Source organism: Aotus nancymaae, unplaced genomic scaffold (assembly GCF_030222135.1).
Source record: "Aotus nancymaae isolate 86718 unplaced genomic scaffold, 86718_ANA_hifiasm-v0.15.2.pri h1tg000059l, whole genome shotgun sequence".
Lineage (NCBI taxonomy): Eukaryota > Metazoa > Chordata > Mammalia > Primates > Aotidae > Aotus > Aotus nancymaae.
Genome location: NW_026988473.1, coordinates 11,403,325 through 11,421,599, shown reverse-complemented (window position 1 = coordinate 11,421,599; position 18,275 = coordinate 11,403,325). Strand labels below are relative to the sequence as shown.

Here is an 18,275-nt window from a genome sequence, read left to right as displayed (position 1 = left end):
CAACAATCCTGCAAGATCTGCACATGTACCCCAGAACTTAAAGTACAATAAAAACAGCTTTCAATAAATAATATTCCTAACAAGAATAACTGGAAAAAAGTTATAAAGCAACCATTGCAAAATTATAACTGAGACAGTGAAAAACGATTTGACTTAACTGACTCCATCTTGCTTTTAACTTCTAAGCTGTCCTCATTCATTTCTGGACATAGGTCTAACTAACTTTGGGACAAACTCGGTTTATAGTTTAGCTTTGAAACAAAGAAGATTGCAGTCATTTCCCCAAACAAACCTCCTTATTGTCTGTGGACCAGACTGCCTAAAGCCACAGGATTAGAAGTTATGATAATCTTACCAAATTAAAGATGCAGCCATTTTCGTTAAACCTATATCAATGTCTTATTTATTAAAATCCATAGAAGCAAAGATCATTCTGTTTGGGACTGTGTTTATAGTTATGTAACCCCTATGCCAAACATTGACACCTTACAGTACTGGCAGGGACAAGTATGAAATTTGCTTGATTAAGAAATGCAAACAAAAATGTATGCTGGCCATTCCTAAGACATTTCTACTTACTTTTCCAAAATTTTAAAGCTAGCTTATTTATTAAATATTTTACATAAACTTGAAAAGCATTTGACTAGTCTTTTCTTTTTTAGCATCTAATTTAAACACCTTTTTTAAAAAGTCAATTAATTAGAGGTTTTTTTAATATATTTTTAGTAGTGAAACATTTTATACCCAACACATAAATATATATAAAGTGGTATTAGGCATGCCAGTGGAAGTACATTTTATAGATTTATAAAGATACCCCCCCACACACACTTTTTTTTCCTATCTTAGAATTTCAGATTCTTGGTAACGTGTTTCACAACCCTAGGCAGTTGTCAGATAAATAGCCTTACATTTTCACCTTAAAGGAAACAACTCAGGTGAAAATCAAATAGTAAAATATACATTATAAGGTACTGAGAGAAAACATCTGGTGGTGCTAGAGACACTTTTATTTTTCTTTTAGCCAAATTAAAAATAAAATTACACTTTTTCTTAAAAACCCAAATAGCTTTTGTTGCAATAACTATTTTAGAAAAAAAAAAGGTGAAAACAGAATTCTGTCAACCAAGAAACAACAACAAAAAAAACAACTTTTGCTCAAAAATAGACAAGGTCTTAGGAGAGAAAAACAAACAAACAAAAAATAAAAACATGAAGGCCTTTCAAATACAAACATGCACACATACACACATACATCTTGGATGTTAGCCTTTTAATAAAGCTAACTTTTAACAATTGAGCTCCTTAAAGATTTTTTAAATCTCATTACCATATTTCAGTCAGGACAAAAATGCTGCTCTTTCAGAAGTGTTGGACATAATGAGTTCTAAATTTCTCTTCAAAGAATCAGTATGTCACTATGTTTAGTTCTGTGCCCTCCATTTTAAAGTTTAACTTTCTTGTAGTTTCAGTAAACAACATTTTCCACCAGTTCTAATCAGTAGTACACATATGTTTCCCTGGTCTCCTGCTCCATCCTGACTCATCCCAGTCACCTGCTCCAGTTACTTGCTTTGGTCACCTGCTTTGACCTGTCACCCCTGGTTACCTGCTCTGACCTGTCCCATAACTGTCCTTCCTGCCAAACTACCCACTGTTCCTCTCTGGCTCATACCCTTTCTCTTTTTAAAATAGCCAGTTAGAATTAGCCTAGACTGTGCATTCTCCTAGCCAATAGGAGAATGATACAGCAATAGGAGGTACCTCTGTCAGGAATAAAAACCCCTTACCCTCCCTTGTCTGGGTGTGCACTCACCATTGTTCCATCTGTGAGCCACACCCTTCTATAGAAGTAAATTGCCTTGCTAAGGAAATTTATATTCATGTGCTACTTCTTTTGTGGCACTGAAAATTTTACATATAACACTTTGTTGGTTTTTATAGGGACCCAATCCCTTCCAGGGGCTAGCTCTGGTTCTCTCTCATGAGGAAGAGCAGAGCACCCCCAGTGCCTCACTGTTGGGGCCTCATGAGTGAGAAGTCAGGAACCACCTGGTGCAAGGATTAAGCCTGTAGTCTCAGCAATGCCAAAGAAGCCAGCCAGCAACGTGGGGTAAAGGATCCTCACATACTGTGGTGACCATGCAAATCTGTGCACAGACCAAGGAAGGAAATGCCTGGGAGCCAGCAAAGTATTTCCTTGGTTGTTGGGACAGACCAAGATAAGAGAAGCCATTGGCTGGAGCCGGGGGGTGATGGTGATTCCTTGGTTGGGACATACCGAGGTAAAAGAAGCCATGGGGAGGTGGTGAAGTATTCCTTGGTCAGGGTGTCCAGGGGAGTTAAAAAAAAAAGGTGAGAGACATTTCCAGTAAGAGAAACTGAGCTTCACCCCAAAAGGGAGACATTTCTGATAAGGGAAATTGAGCCTTGCCCCCAAAATGGGAAATATCCCAAGTAAGGTAAGGGGAAAAAAGGATAAACATAGCAACAATAATAATCCCCCTAATAATCCCCTAGGTTTAATGTTAAAATAGAAGAATAATAATGAAAGGACCAAAAACAGGAAACAGCAGCTGCCATCCCAGACCCTTCTCCTAACTTTCTTGTCCACCTCCTTATAACCCTGCCTCTTGGGAATTGTCCCAAGAGCCCATTCACTACCAGCCTGAGTACCCTTCCCTAAAAGGACTTCAATGCAAGATAGAGCAATGTAAAAAAGATATTCATAACTTCCTTTTCCCCTCTTCTCGGGAAGAAAGAGGTATGATCCTAGGAATGTGAACATTCACCTGGTCAAAATCTTCCTATAGTGAATCATAAATTTCCCATCCAGGACCCACAGTGGAAGAATAACAATGCAGCCCATTAAAAAAAAATGCAGGACCTTAGGAAATTAAAGGGGATTAAAAAAATCAGTACCCCAGACCCAGAATCTTACCCAAATATTTTATATACTGCAAGGGAAAGGGAAAGGGCATATAAGGTTTGTGTTTTTTTAAAACAGATTAAACCAACAAATGAGAAAATATACTGGTCTAGGTCTCAAGGATCATCTTGGGAAGGGAGTGTTAGAACTTCATTTTGTCACTAACAGTTGGCCAGATATTAATAAGAAATTACAAAAGATAGAGAACTAGAATGGTAAACCTATAGAAGAGCTTCTAAGAAAAAAAAAATCTTAAAGGAGAGAGAAAGACTGACAGAGGGAACAGAGAAAGTCAGAGAGAGAGAAAGAGAGAGACCAAGAGTAAAAGAGAGAGAGAAAGGGAGAGAGAGAAGTAGTAAAGAGAAAGCAGTGTGCCCTATTTCTTTAAACACCAGAGTAAATTTAAAATCTATAATTGATAATTGAAGGTCTTCTCAGTGATGGGCTTCTTAAACCCTGTTGTTCCCAATCATTATACTATTACAGTCACCAGTAATTTGCAGTAATAGGTTTACAAGATACCTTCTGGGCCTGTCCATTGGTAGAGAACATCTGAGACCTATCTGGCTTTGAGTGAGAAGACCCTCACTCCAGTTGAAAATAGCAATACTGATGGACAATCTTATGCCAAGGGTTTACAGAATCTCCACATTTGTTTAGTCAAATATTAGAACAAGTAATTTAATTAGCAAAGGTAAATAGAAAATTAAGCTTGAACATATTGAATGAATCATATTGCCTTGAACATATTGAAAGCATCATACTCTGCCTCTGCTGGAGACTAAACAAGAACTTAGAAAATTTTAGAATTAGTTGGATACCATCACCTATGGATAGACTCCTATGCCCTAAAAACAAAACCCTTATACAAAAAGCTCATGCAAGACAGGACAAATCCCCTCATTTGGCAATTACCAGAAATCCAACAGGTGGAAAGGTTAAAACATCTATTAGTAACTGCCTCTGTCCTAGCTCTATCCTCCTTAAGCAGCCATTCCATCTTTTTGTCAGTGTAAACAAGGGCATAGCCTTAGAAATATTTACCCAACGGCACAGAAGCTACTGACAACCCATAGTCCTCCTATCAAAAGTCCTTAACCCAGTAACCCATGGATGGTCCAAATGTGTTACAAGATGACACTTATTTATAAAGTTTGCTAAAAGTTAACAGTGTAACATTTATTATCCTAACTTCCAATCTTGTGACTTTAGGTAGTCTAGTCCACAGACATGAAAGAAGTTTGCTTTGGGAAAGAACATTTACCATCTTTGGGTCTTTCAACTCTCATGTCTATTTAAATGCAATTGGAGTCCCAGGAGGAGGACCAGATAAATGTAAAGCCCAAGATCAAATAGCTGCAGGATTTGAGTCAATATTTTGGTGGGTGACAATTAATAAAAATATAGATTGGATAAATTACATTTATTACAACCAATGGCAATTTATTAACCACACTAGAGATGATGTTAAAGGACTAGCTAAGCAATTAGGGTCTACTAGTCAGATGGCTTGGGAAAATAGAATAGCCTTAGACATTATATTAGCAGAAAGAGGAGTTTGCATCATGATTAAAACTCAGTGTTGTACCTTCATCCCAAACAATACCCGCCCGCCTCCCCATAGAAGTATAAGAAAGGCATTGCAAGTTCTAACTGCTCTGACCAATGAGTCAGCTAACAACTCAGGGGTAAATGACCCATTCACAAAGTGGCTAGAAAAATGAATTTTCTGTCATACCGTGCATCTGTGGGTTGGTGCAGAGACTCATAGAAGCAATACTTACCAAAACAACCCTTAACTATCCTCCACTTTTTTCAGAGAAGCTACTTCTTTTAGAAAATCAAGCAGAACAACTAAGCTAAGACATGTTAAGGAAGTTTGAAGAGAAAGAGCTGTAAGGAAAATTCAAGAGGAGAGAGTTGTTGGATACAATGAGTTCTAAATTTTTCTTCAAAGAATCAGTATGTCAGTATGTTCAGTTCTTTGTCCTCCATTTTAAAGCTTAACTTCCTTGTAGTTTCAATAAACAACATTTTCCACCAATTCTAATGAGTAGTTCACTTCTGTTCCCCTGGTCCACTGCTCCATCCTGACTCTTCCCTGTCACATGCTCCAGTCACCTGCACTGGTCATCTGCTTTGACCTGCATCACCCCTGGTTACCTGCTCTGACCAGAGCCGTAACTATCCTTCCCACCAAACTACCCACCCCCACCACTCCATCAAACTACCCCCACCACTCCGGCTTGTACCCCTGCTCTCTTTAAAATAACCAATCAGCATTAGCCTAGACTGTGCAGTCTAACCCTAGCCAACAGGGGAATGACACAGCAGTAGGGTCTACCTTCATCAGGAATAAAAACCACTTACCCTCCCTTGTCTGGGTGTGCACTCACCATTGTTCCATCTGTGAGCCATACCCTTCTATAGAAGTAAATTGCCTTGCTGAAGAAATTTGTATTTGAGTGCTACTACTTTTGTGACACCAAAAATTTTACGTACAACAGACATGTCACCATTGCTCTTTCAGTTTGGTCTGGCTGGCAAAAAGGTGTTCTTATTATATAAATAAAGCCCTTGTAGTAGTTAAAATTAACAATCTTTTTTTTGTTTTGCTAGCCATTTTCCTCCCACATCAGAGGCCTTGTTCCTCATAATTTAGGATTCTCCTTTGGATTCGATCAAGAAAAATGCAAGGAACAAAGCAGTTAAGCAAAACTAACAGGGATCACACAAATTATATTACTTCTGAGCAATGTAAATGTAAGCAGAAATTAACACTAAGTGGTTGTTAAATGCTAACTTTAGTTTTTTGAAAGGAATTTGCAAGACAGAATCTGAAAACAATTTCTTCCTAATTGGTTTAGGATGGGTCTCAGGCTGTAGACTGCTCCTACCATCCTACAAGCAGGGGGAAAAAAACTAACTTTCCTGTTGGGAGAGAGCTCAACTCCATAAAGAAATTACCTGCCTTCCATTGTCATGGAAGCAGGAAAACTTGCTTGCCTGTTGATAGCAAGTAAAACTCCAAAAAAAGAGGAGTTGTACAGTAAAATAAACTATAGATTTTGACCAAATTTGGGGAGATCAGGGATTATCTGGAGGGAGTGCTCACAGACCTCAGCAAATTGTCCTATTAGTTTGAGCCATAAAGTTAGTGTATGATGGTAGCAAGCACTAATAGCAGCTTTGTTAAAGGTCAGGGGCATCTCCACTCAGAATGCCCCCATGATTGCCAAAATCTGAGCCCAGAAAATCAGAGACAGGTCTCAGTTAATTTAGAAAGTTTATTTTACCTAGGTTGAGGATGAGCTCCTGACACAGCCTCAGTAAGGCCTGATGACATGTGCCCAAGGTGGTGAGGGCACAGCTTGGTTTTATATATTTTAGGGAGATATGAGACCTCAATAAATATACATAAGAGAAGTACATTGGCTCAGTTTGGAAAAGTGAAACATCTTAAAGCAAGGGACGTCTTGAAGCAAGGGCAGGAAGACCTGAAGCAGGGAGGAAGCTTTCAAGTCAGATAGGTGAGACACAAACAGTTCTTTTTTTTTTTTTTTTTTTTTTGAGACGGAGTTTCACTCTTGTTACCCAGGCTGGAGTGCAATGGCACGATCTCAGCTCACCGCAACCTCCGCCTCCTGGGTTCAGGCAATTCTCCTGCCTCAGCCTCCTGAATAGCTGGGATTACAGGCACGCGCCACCATGGCCAGCTAATTTTTTGTATCTTTAGTAGAGTCGGGGTTTCACCTTGTTGACCAGGATGGTCTCGATCTCTTGATCTTGTGATCCACCCGCCTCGGCCTCCCAAAGTGCTGGGATTACAGGCGTGAGCCACCACACCTGGCCCCATTTTTTTGAGTTTCTAGTTGGCCTTTCTAAAGAGTCAATCAGATATGCATCTATCCTGGTAGCTTTGAATAGAATGGGAGGCAAGTTTGCCCTAAGCAATTTCCAACTTGAGTTTTCTTTAGTGATTTGGGGGGCCCAAGATATTTTCCTTTCACACTAGTGAACAGAACATAGTGAGGCAGCTGTTATCAGTTTAATCAGTTGTAGTGGACATCTTTATGCATTTTATATCTAACACTCAGAAGAATGGATGGACAATTTTCTTAACTAGGCCTCAAGAAATTGTTGAGTAATAGTGAATTCTAGGTTATAAACCTTCATTAAAAGCACTTGGCATAAAAATTTTAGAGTTCCATTAGGGGAAAATGTATATCTTTTAATATGCATCCAAAGAGGAGGAATGCTATTCCCTCATGAAGGGAAGGAGTCATGAGGTTCTCCTTATCTAACCACATAAGTGCTCCAAAAAGGAACGATCAGGAAACACCAAGAGTTTTCTCAAATTGTTTAGGATCCACTTAACACAAGGAATAAGGAGAATTTAAAGAACAAAATTCTACATCACAGAGTATTGAAAAAATGTTTAGCCTGGAGTATTTTTTAAAGTAGCCACTAATCATAAAAATATTTCAACCAAGTGTGCATACAGTGTCTAACTAGTATGTTTTCCAAGAAAAATTTTCTGTGTCTCTGGGAGGTTGTTTGGATAAGAATTGTAATGTGAAGGGACTTAAATATTAGGTAATTTTGATTAATGTAAGTAGGAGTTACCAAGGTGGGTGACTTTAGATTTAGATTAGCTTATTTTGAGCCATATTGTGTTGTTAATAAATAAAGAATAAACCTTGTTGTTTCATTAATTCATCTCTAAATAATGAAAATAAAACTATATAATCACAAATAAAAGAATGGTAATATTTTCTCCTTTATACTGAAAGAAGGGAATAACAAATCATTTAGGGAATGAGGAATTTGAATGTATTAGTCTGAAATTTATGCACTATATAGGAATGTCTTATAAAACAATAAAAATGTAAAAATAATTGTCCACTAAAGGCATATACACACACATACATGCACAATTGTACCTGGGTTCCACTGGAGTGAGCCATATCCCCTTCATTGCTAACTATATATACAGACAAGAATCTGACTCTATCATTGGAGCTGCCTTGCATAGTTCTGAATGTAGGAATTTATACATATATATATATGTTTTATTTAAATTATGAGAATTCTAATTGTTAATACCAGGTTAAGAGAGATACAGGAAGCTAACCCTAAAGTAACTCGACATGCCTTAAATTCAAGGCAATTGGGAAACTTAAGTTAAAATAGAAATTGATCTGTTATTAGTTTCAAAGAAGACTCATGATGGTTAACCTCTCACTGGCAAGTGTCCTTTTGTAATGAACAAGTTAAACATTAACCTGCAGCCTCAGCCAAATTTGTAGGAGAACTCTGGGCAAATTTCAAGTGTTATTATAAAATGCTTTTTTGTAAAGGAGCAAGGAAGTAATTTTTGAGTCAGCACAGAGCAAAAGGCAGTGTTTAGACTCAGGCATACCTATGTTCATGTCATAGCATTGCAACTCAATACTTGTGGTATATTGAGCAAATCAGTTAACTGAATCTTCATTTTCTCATCAGCAACATGAACATGATAGCAAACATCTTGTAGAGAGGTAAGGCAAACTAAATGAGAGAAAACATGAAATAGTGCCTGACACAAAATGATGCACCATAAATGTTAGTCCCTTTCCTCCCTCTTTCACAGAAAGTTTGTCTTCTTTATTCCTCTCATAATTTTCCATTATCACCTTTAAGGCTGCTGGGAGGCTCGTCCTCAAGTATTTCTCGAGCATCTGCAGCATCTGGGCACCTTGTAATGGTAACATCATGGAGGATACCTTAACCTAAAAAGACAACCAAAAAACATCCAGGAGTGAGAAGAGCTAGAGAAGATTCAGAAACAGAAACAGGAGTAGCAAGTTTTGTATTAATGACCAGGTTTTTTTTTAGTGCCTTTCAACCGCAGTCCTCAGCAAATCCAAGAAAAGATGAGACTGGCGGAAAACAAAGGGATCTTTCTTTGAGTTTTCCCAGTGTTTTTTCTTACCCTATGATGAATTCCAGCCATTAGTTTCATTTTAGATTAAAAAGCACAGTTTTAAATACACCTAATATCTATTGAATTTTAGTTGCTATCAGTGATTCTCCTGACTCTTCCGAGAATGAGCTGTGTAACCTTGGGAAATGTACTTTGTCCATACCTTGGTTTCCTCAAAGGTAGATGGGATAATAGCACTATATCACTCAGAATTTTTGTGAGAATTAAAGGAATGAATACATGCAATGTGCTTAGTATACCGTCAGTCTTATACTAAGCACTAACATTTGTTATTTATTTGATTATTACCATCACTCCTATTTTCCTCCTCTTCCTTTTCTTCTTTCTCCCCACTTGAGCCAAATTCCTATATATTGCATGATGTTTTAATATAGACATTTAACAAAGGACATTCTGGACATTCTGACATGGTCTAAATATAAACAACCTCTCAAAAAATTATTCCTGGGTCATATTCAAAGCTGTACTCTCACCAAGCCTTACACTTTGAGGCTAATTCCCTCTCTAAGCCTTAAACCAGGATCTGTGGTACATTTGTAGAAGTTACTAGGTAATATAAAAATAGCATTTTTACATATTTTACTCACTTCATCAAATTGGGATTATCTAAACATTTCATAACATCACAACTACCTAAAAAATGAAGACAGATGCTATGTCACTGTGTTCTGTTTTAGAACTGTGATATTTGGAAGAGCACAGAGTAACTTCTAAGTGAAGGTATGAAGGAAAGGCTCTGAGAGGGTATTGCATTAACACTGGTCCTGCATGAGATTCCATAACTAGGTAAACTAGTGGTTTTAGAACATCAGGGAAAAGACTGTGCTGTCATATTTTTTAAAAATCATCTTTTTGGTTTTGGGAGAAGTAGTTCCTAAAGGAGTGTTTTGTCAAAATATATTGTTAGGTGAATAGAGGGTTCCTTGGACAAGTAAGTTTGGGAAATAGTGGGTTAGACAAAGTTGAGTTACTGTTGACCTTTCAGAACCTTTGGTATGCTAATGTGTACTTTCAATCTCCAAGAAGCACCTCTATGTTATACACCATTTCCCTAATCTATTTTAATATGGATTGTTTTTGTTTTTGTTTTTGAGATGGAATCTCCCTCCTGTTGCTAAGGCTGGAGTGTAGTGGAGCGATCTCAGCTCACTGGAACCTCTGCCTCCCAGGTTCAAGCGATTCTCCTGCCTCAGACTCCCAAGTAACAGGGATTACAGGTGCCTGCCACCACACCCAGCTAATTTTTGTATTTTTAGTAGCGATGGGGTTTCACCATGTTGTCCAGGTTGGCTTTGAACTCCTGATCTCAGGTGATCTGCCCACTTTGGCCTCCCAAAGCGCTGTAATTACAGGCATGAGCCACCACACCCAGCTGAATTTTTTTTTAAGTAGGTATCTTGTGGGACTTGTGTTCCGAGAGATACACCTAAGGATATGCTCCCCTAGAGTGTTTTTGCTAGTTTGTACTCATTGCAAAGGTTTCTTATTGTTGGGTGTCCCTCTAGCCAGTGGTAGTAAAATGGGAAGAGACAGATCAAGACTCCCTTGGATCATGGTGTTGAGAGGGGGATGGCTGTAGGCATATATATGTTGGTTATTTAGGCATTTGTGAGGTCCCTGGTTATTCCAGCCCCTTTCCTTAGAATCTCAGTTAGCCTGGAACAGCTGTACAGGGTTCTGAACTGGTGGTTTCAGAGGACTAACCAGTTCCTAAGCATCTATGAGGCAGAGGGAACCAACTTGTATTTCCAGAACAATTTTCCAAACCTTCTCTGGCTGTGCTTTAAACGTGCCAAAAAGGCAATGGGTGTTTATGACACTAAAGTCACATATAAGCTGGTGTGATACATACATCATAGCAAGCTTATAGTTGCTTCAGTGACAAAGTAAAGGAAGTTTAATATTTTCAAGTTTTGTTCACTACTGAAGACAGTCTAAGGTTCATAGTTTTTACTAAATTCTAAGCAGATTCTATATCCAAAAAATTTAAACCTCACTAGGCCTCCAAATTTGAGAGGGTTAGCTAAGTATGTTTGATTTTACTTCAAAGTTTAAAACAAGATTACTAATCATATGTAAGGAAGCATCTTGTTTGTTTTTGCAAAATATACCACTTTATATATGGAACACTGTTTTGAATGTGTATTTGAAAAAAGACTCGCCTATGGGTTTTGAGTTGTGGTATAATGGTGAACGTGTAGCCACATGAAAGGCAGTTGGATCTTTGTTTTGATTCTTCAGTCTTCCTCTCACAAATTCAGAGAAATGTCTTTTAATCATTTCATTTACATATCCCAGATCCTTGAAAATCATGAAAAATAACTTGTCAGAGTTTGCATCAACCCTCAGCAAGTCGTGAACCATAGAGATGGTCATGGGGCCATTCGTTCTTTTAACTAATGGCTACTTCTTCAGTGCTGGCTTCTTTCTCTCTAGGAGAAAAGGTAGTATACTCAAGCTTTTAAGTTAAATGCATAAAAATGAGTTTTACTTCTCTTCTGACTTGATTTTTAATTTTATGAAGTGGGAAAACATGTTTTTCCATTTTTCTATTCATTTCGAACTGGGAATTTGAGGTGTTTATAATGTCACATTAGCATTCTGAAAGATTGACAGTAAAGAAGATAAGAAATATATGTATGTAGTATGCTATTAGTTTTGTCCCACCAAGCCTATCTTTGAATGGAAAACATTTTAAAAACATCTATTCCAGTTGCACAAATACTATAGCTTCATTATAAAGTAAACAGCCTAAAAGTAAGCAATGTTGGCCATAATTTCAATATTCTAGAATTGCCGAGTGTAAATATATTTTATTCAGAGACCATGTATAAATACACTGAAATGATGGTGGTAAATATTGCAAAAAATTTATTCTGATAAATGAGAAGCTGGATATAATGTCAAAATAGCTGTTTTCTCAGTAAAATTTCAAATTGCCTGACTGCTTATTAAAAAGAAATCCCAAGTCAAAAGTTCAAACCACTCACTTGATCGCTCAGGTCACCAATTTGGCGCTCTTCCAAGGGCACTTTAGTTCTTTTCCTTCCTGCTCTAATGCTTTTTAATAAACTTTCACTGTTGCTCTAAAACTTGCCTTGGTCCCTCCTTCCACCTTATGCCCCTCAGTTGAATTCTTTCTTCTGAGGTGAGAATTGAGGTTGCTGCATACCCATAAGAATTTGCTACCGTTAACATTACTTCTAGCCAAGACAGAATAACAGAACTTGAATTTACCTTTCCACCTAAAACAATAACAATTTTCATATGTTGAAAATCAGGACATGTGGAAAGAACTATGATCTTGAGGAAAGGAAAATGAAAAAGGTGAGGCCTAGAATTGCATCAGCTTATTACTGAAGGGAGTTTCAGGTTGAGGTTCAGAGAGATGGAATCTAACCAGAGCACAAGGACTCTCACTGACTGACTGAGCGTATGGATGTTTTGGAGTTTGAGGAGGCCAAGGTGGAGCTTTAATGAGTTATAAATAGAGAGGTAGATGAGAGAGAGAGAGAGAGAGAAAAAAAGAAAGAGAAAGAGAAAAAAGAAATAGAGGAAGGGGAAAGGAAGGAAAGAAAAGAAAGAGAGAGAAAGAAAGAGAGAGAAGATAGAAAAAGAAAGGAGGGAGGGAGGGAAGAAGAAAGAGAGAGAAAGAAAAGAAAGAAAAAACAAAGGAAAGGAAAAAGAAAAGAAAGAGAGAAAGAAAGAAAGAAAAAGAAAGAAAGAGAAAGAAAGAGCAAGCAGTCCCTAGAGTCTGGCTAATTACCAATCTGGGCATATATAAAAAGAAACTACCTTAGTACCTTAGCCCAGGGATTCTTCTTTTACCATCTGACTCTAGTCTACCCTTCTAACCTCTTCTGTTGCTGCTGTTCACCATGTAAGACCACAGGGCATTTCTTCAACACAGTGTCTGCTTCAGCCCTTCTGGTCTTTCTGCATTTATTCCCAGTTTGAAATTTCCTACTTCAGCTCTGCCTCCTAAGTTAAGCTTCCACCTACCCCTTAAAGTTTAACTGTAGGCCTATTACCCCTAGTGATTTCTTCAATGTCTCTTACATCTGGCTGAAAAAGTCACTCCCTTTTCTGTGTTTTCATAAGTCTTTGTGCATATTTCAATTATATAACTTGTTATGTTGGGTTAAAGTTTTCTTCTTTCAATCGACAAATATCATATATATTTACACTGTTCAACATGATGTTTTAAAGTTGAATTTTCTTTTCTAGATATTGAATTCTTCTGAGGGAGGAAGCTCATATTATTTATTCTCTTATTAGTAATTCTTAGTACAGTATTTGGCACATAGTAGGCCCTCAGTACATGGGTGATGAATGATTGAATACATGAAATGCTTGTGTTAATTTGTCTGTCTAATCACTCCACTTTCCAAAAGTATAGAGACATTAATACATTCATTCAATAAACATATATATGTTAAATGCATAATATATCCTGGATGTGAGAAAAGTTTCCAGCTATTTTATACTACATAATAGCTTGAAGAAAACTCTAGACCATATCTCATATCTAAGGGTCTTAGGATGATTTAAAAAAAAACTTTCCTAAAGGCTAATCTTGTCTTTAATCTAGAGTCAACTCATAAGGAAGTTACAAAGTAGAGTTTAATGTCAAATCTGCAGAGTGTGATATTACTATATTTTCTGAAGAGTAGAGTTTGGAACCACTCTCAAAGGAAGTACTTACAAACTAAGAACCAAGTATGGTTCTCATGCTTGGTTGGGGTAAACTGAAAGCTACTGAGACTGAGGTTTTCCAGAAAATCTGACACAACCACTGCAGCTGGCAGCACTGGGAAACAAACAGCATCCCTGGGCATAAACTTCAGAATCTTTGATCCTACTCCAGTTATTACAGAAGTGGAAATTAATCCAAAGAAAATAGTTTAAAAGAAGAACACAACTCTAGGATGAGCATAGTGGCTTACACCTGTAATCCAGCACTTTCAGAGACCAAGAAGGGAGGATTAACTGAGGGAAGAAGCTTGAGACCAGCCTGGTCAACACAGAAAGACCTCTATCTCTACAAAAATAAAAATTAGTTGGCTATGGTGGCACACACCTGTAGCCCTAGCTACTCCAGAGGCTAAGGTGGAAAGATTCTAACAGTTTTCATCACTCCATGCAAATAATATGCTGTTTTGTGTAAGTAGAAAAAAAAGACTGCATTCTGCAAATCAGACCTCATTCATATCTTTCCCAATGCCTTGTTTTTACTGCACATACTTCAATGGGAAGGAGAGGAAAAGAGTATTGCCTACATAATCTGACCAGTCTCACAGAGCGAGTTTTGGTACGACTCTTCCAGAAATTTCTGAGTTGCAGCTTGTAGTGCAGAACTTGTACTAAGCTGGCAAAAAATTCAGATGTCAGTTCCAGTGAAATCCAGCCCTGGGCTCACTTGAGCCCAGAAGTTCAAGGTTACAATGAGTTATGTTTACATCACTGCACTGCAGTCTGAGTAACAGAGTGAGACCCTGTCTCTAAATACAAAACAAAACAAAAACTTTAAACAGAATTATATAAAGTCACACACACATAAGAAAGTCCTGAACAAAATCTCTATGTGCAGCAATAGGGAAAGGTAACATAAAATGTGATCCAACAGAGTGACTGAACCCTAAGCATTAACATAATGTATACAGACGTTACATACAATACATATAGACACTGGGAGAGTGTTCAAACAAAAGGAGAAAATATAAGACACAAAACAATTTACATATGACATATAACAATTTACATATAAAGTTCAGATTTAAGAGAGAACACAGGCAAATCGAAATAAATAAATAGATGGTGGTAGTACTATTATAGATTAAATCTTTTAAGTAAAATTTGTTTTCTGTATAATTTAAATAAACAATAAATCTTGTCTGTATTCTCGTCTTATTGATCTACTTATTTCCTCTCACTTTAAGTGCAACAACCTTCTTATCAGTAGTGTAAGGAAAAACTGCCTCATGTATAATGTGACCAAGATTAAATACTGTAATGTTTTCAGTGTGTTCTCCACACACTCAGTATTCTATTTGTCCACCTGCTTCCAAGAAGCTCTCAGATCTCTTCATTCATTTAATAGTTCAGAGCACAAACGCCTAAGGATTTTCATGGTAGCTAGCAAACTGCCATTTACAAAGTAGGTACCAGCAATGTGTTTCTTAAGTCGAAGTTCATTCTTTTCCTAGAGCATACTTCCCTGCATATTCTGAGCAAAACATAATACAGGCATTTTAATTTCACTTGCTTAAGTGGAAGAGGTGTCACAAAGCGATGATTACATTTAAAAAATGACTTTTATTGTGTCTATTTAAAGTATACAATATGATGTTATGAGATCATTTAGATAGTGAAAAGTTACCATTGTGAAGCAAATTAATATATCTATTATCTCACATAGTTACTTATGTTTTTGTTGTTTTTGTGGCAAGAGCAGCTAAACTCCACTCATTTAGCATGAATCCCACATACAATGCAATTCTATTAACTATAGTTCTCATGTTGTACATTAGATCTTTAGATTTGTTCATGCTATGTATCTGATACTTTGTAACGAGTCCTCACCTGAAAAGCTGTCTCTACACTAGTCTCTGCAGATGTTTCCAGGAAGAAATGATGAGCAGCACCCTTCTAGGAGATGAAATTTCTTCCTGATGCTGTCAGTTCAGCAGAATTATGCAGAGTGAGCTTTGGTACATTTCCTCCAGAAATTTCTGAGCTTTGCCTTGTAATGTGGACCTTGTACTAAGCTGGTAAAAAATTCTGGTGTCATTTCTTGTGGAATTCAACCCTGTCCCTCATGGGTCTATGTTGAAGGAATTGGCTCTGCATGGTTGAGAGGCTGGCTATATGCCCATGATCTTCTCTTTTCAAAACATCACAGTACTTTTTGTCCTCAGAGGTCATGGAATTACTATGAAAACCAAAGCTGTGTGAAATCAACAGGCCAGATGCTGGAAGGAGGGTCAGATTATGTAGGCAATACCCTCACCTATCTTTCCCATTCAAGTATCTGTAATAGAAGCAAGGCAATGGGAAAGATATGAATGAGACCTAATTTGCAGAATGAATTTTTTTTTTTACTTAACACAAAACAGCAAATTACTTGCATGGAGTGATGAAAGCTGTTAGAATCTTCCTTTTTAAAGATAAGCTGTACCCTCCCCATGCCCATTTTGAAGCTGCAGTGAAACATTCTGACAGTGATTCAATGTGGGCACTTCTTAGTCTCATTTTTATAGAGAAGGACATTGAGCTCAGCATGGTTGAATTGGTTAAATGTTAAGCCCAGAGCTTTTTCACTCCAAAGACCTCATTACTATACTTTCCACTTGCTCAGAAAAGAAAGAAGGGCTCATAGAAAAGATAATTTGAGCCTCAACTCCACTGTGTAAAACAGCCAAGAAGGGGAGTTTGACACTCTCCAGGTCCTTGTTCTCATCACCTCATTCTCAGGTTAGTCAATATCTTTGTTGTAGAGGGAGGAACAGATACTCTAATCAGAGGAGCAGGAACACAAGAGGCTAGGCTGAGATACAGAGACAAAAAGCATGTGTGTTCTTTCACTCAATGGATCAGCACAGAGCAAGTTTGCACATATTTTTCTCTGTACTGTCTAGGATCCCGGCCACTTTTAGAACATAAATTCTCCTTCTTTTCCCATGGGGTTGAAATCATTATAATCTTCCATTACTCTTTCTTCAAGGCCACTGAGGTTGTTCTATCACTTATCAACCCAGTGAATCTCTTGACTCCAATAGGATTCATATCTCACAAAGGATAGACCTAACTCCAACAAAAGAGTGGGGTCCTCCTTTATCCCAAGCCCAGAAACCAGACCCTTCCTATTCTGTCTCCTTTAGCTACTACACTCACTCAGCCAGGAAAAAGACCAGGATTCAATAGTGTCTCTCACCCTCAAATCTTTGACTAGTCTCAACCTCCCTGGGCTTTTGCCCCAGTTGTAAAAAGTGTGTTGTACTAGGTAACCAAAGATTTTTTGTGCTTTTCTTTGACTCTGTGGTTCTTATTCTTGCTATGTTATATGTGACAGCAGACATAAACCTCACACACTTTGGGATCAGACACAAGGGAAAAGGTTAAGGAGCTCCAGCATCAGTCTTAGCATTCTAAGTGGTTTTTCTCTGGGGTCTGGATTGAAGTGCTGGCAATGATGACAGAGGTAGCATAGCAGAGTGACTTGCAGCAAGGATGACTGCCCCAAACTAACAGTCTGACATCTTGACTACTGTGTGACCTTGAGCAAATGATTCCACCTTTTCTTACCTCCATTTTTATATCAATAACAGAATTAAATAATTCCCTTTAGGAATCTTCATAGGGTCTTAAAGAAAAATTAAGTGGTTCTCCTGTGTCCTTTCTTACCTATTAAGGGCTTATACTTAATTGGAATTCAGGATATTTGATTGCCCCATGCCCTTAGATCACTAATAAATTTCAGAACATGAATAATTTTGTAGTTTGTTCAAATTTTTCTCATCACTAGTGTGGGAGCAATGCTTTTTCTAGCTTTATAAATCCTAGGTAGAGTCAGAACTACGATTGTCTTTTCTTAATTTGGATATGTATACTTATAATTGCTTACACAACTTTACTGATACATGGTAAGCACATAGAAATGCTTTAATAAAGCATTACCTAATACAGTGCATTATGCATACACAAATGTGTGCATGAAGTATTTAGTGAAATACTTTTTTCCCTAAGGTTCTAGGTCAAGTCACTTTTCATAAGATTCATGAGACAGTGGAAAGAAAAAATTCTTTGCAGAAATATATTTAGACTGCCCCTCTGCTCCTTGCAAAAAGACTCATTAATTCCCTTAATTTGTTACATCTCAAATCTATTTTGGACTTTTTAGACTAGTATATCCTATATATTAGTGTACACATACTTGCATCACAGTGTCAGAGAGTTTGCTGCCATCTGGAACATCTGTTACTCAGAAATTATACATGACAAAACATTATTAAAATATAGTCAAATGAGCCAGGCATGGTATAGGGGTGCATGCCTGTTAGTCCCAACTACTCAGGAGGGTAGGCAGTAGGACTCCTTGAGCCTGGGAGTTTGAGACCAGACTGGGCAACATAGCAAGACACTGTCTCTAAAAATAAAAAATAAACATATAGCCACATAGCCAAATACTAACACATAACTTGATAACTGATCAAAGGAATTTAAGCAAATCAGCTCCATCTTATCAGGAGCTGATTTTTGGAGTGTAAAAGAAGAACTTCTATTGTATGAGCTGGTAATCAATGTGGAATTTTAAAGACATCAGAAAACCCCAACAGGTTTACTTCAAAATGTTCAAAACTT

The 18,275-nt window shown here is 37.5% G+C and overlaps 1 protein-coding gene and 1 long non-coding RNA gene across 4 annotated transcripts in view; one reads left to right on the top strand and one right to left on the bottom strand.

Annotated features, from left to right (window-relative positions):
• GLYAT (glycine-N-acyltransferase) overlaps window positions 1–15,742 on the bottom strand; it is a 29,402-nt gene extending 13,660 nt beyond the window's left edge. The window contains exons 1-2 of one of the 3 annotated variants that reach the window (XM_012471441.3): window positions 15,498–15,742; window positions 8,605–8,700 (exon numbers count right to left, since the gene is read on the bottom strand). In XM_012471441.3, coding sequence (XP_012326864.1) covers window positions 8,605–8,685 — 81 coding nt within the window. In that variant the 5' untranslated portion in view covers window positions 8,686–8,700; window positions 15,498–15,742. Of the gene's footprint in view, window positions 1–8,604; window positions 8,701–15,497 lie in introns of those variants that run through there. The other 2 variants (XM_012471439.3, XM_012471440.3) reach the window with 2 other exon arrangements.
• LOC135270082 (uncharacterized) overlaps window positions 1–18,275 on the top strand; it is a 55,752-nt gene that overhangs the window by 21,699 nt on the left and 15,778 nt on the right. The window lies entirely within an intron of this gene.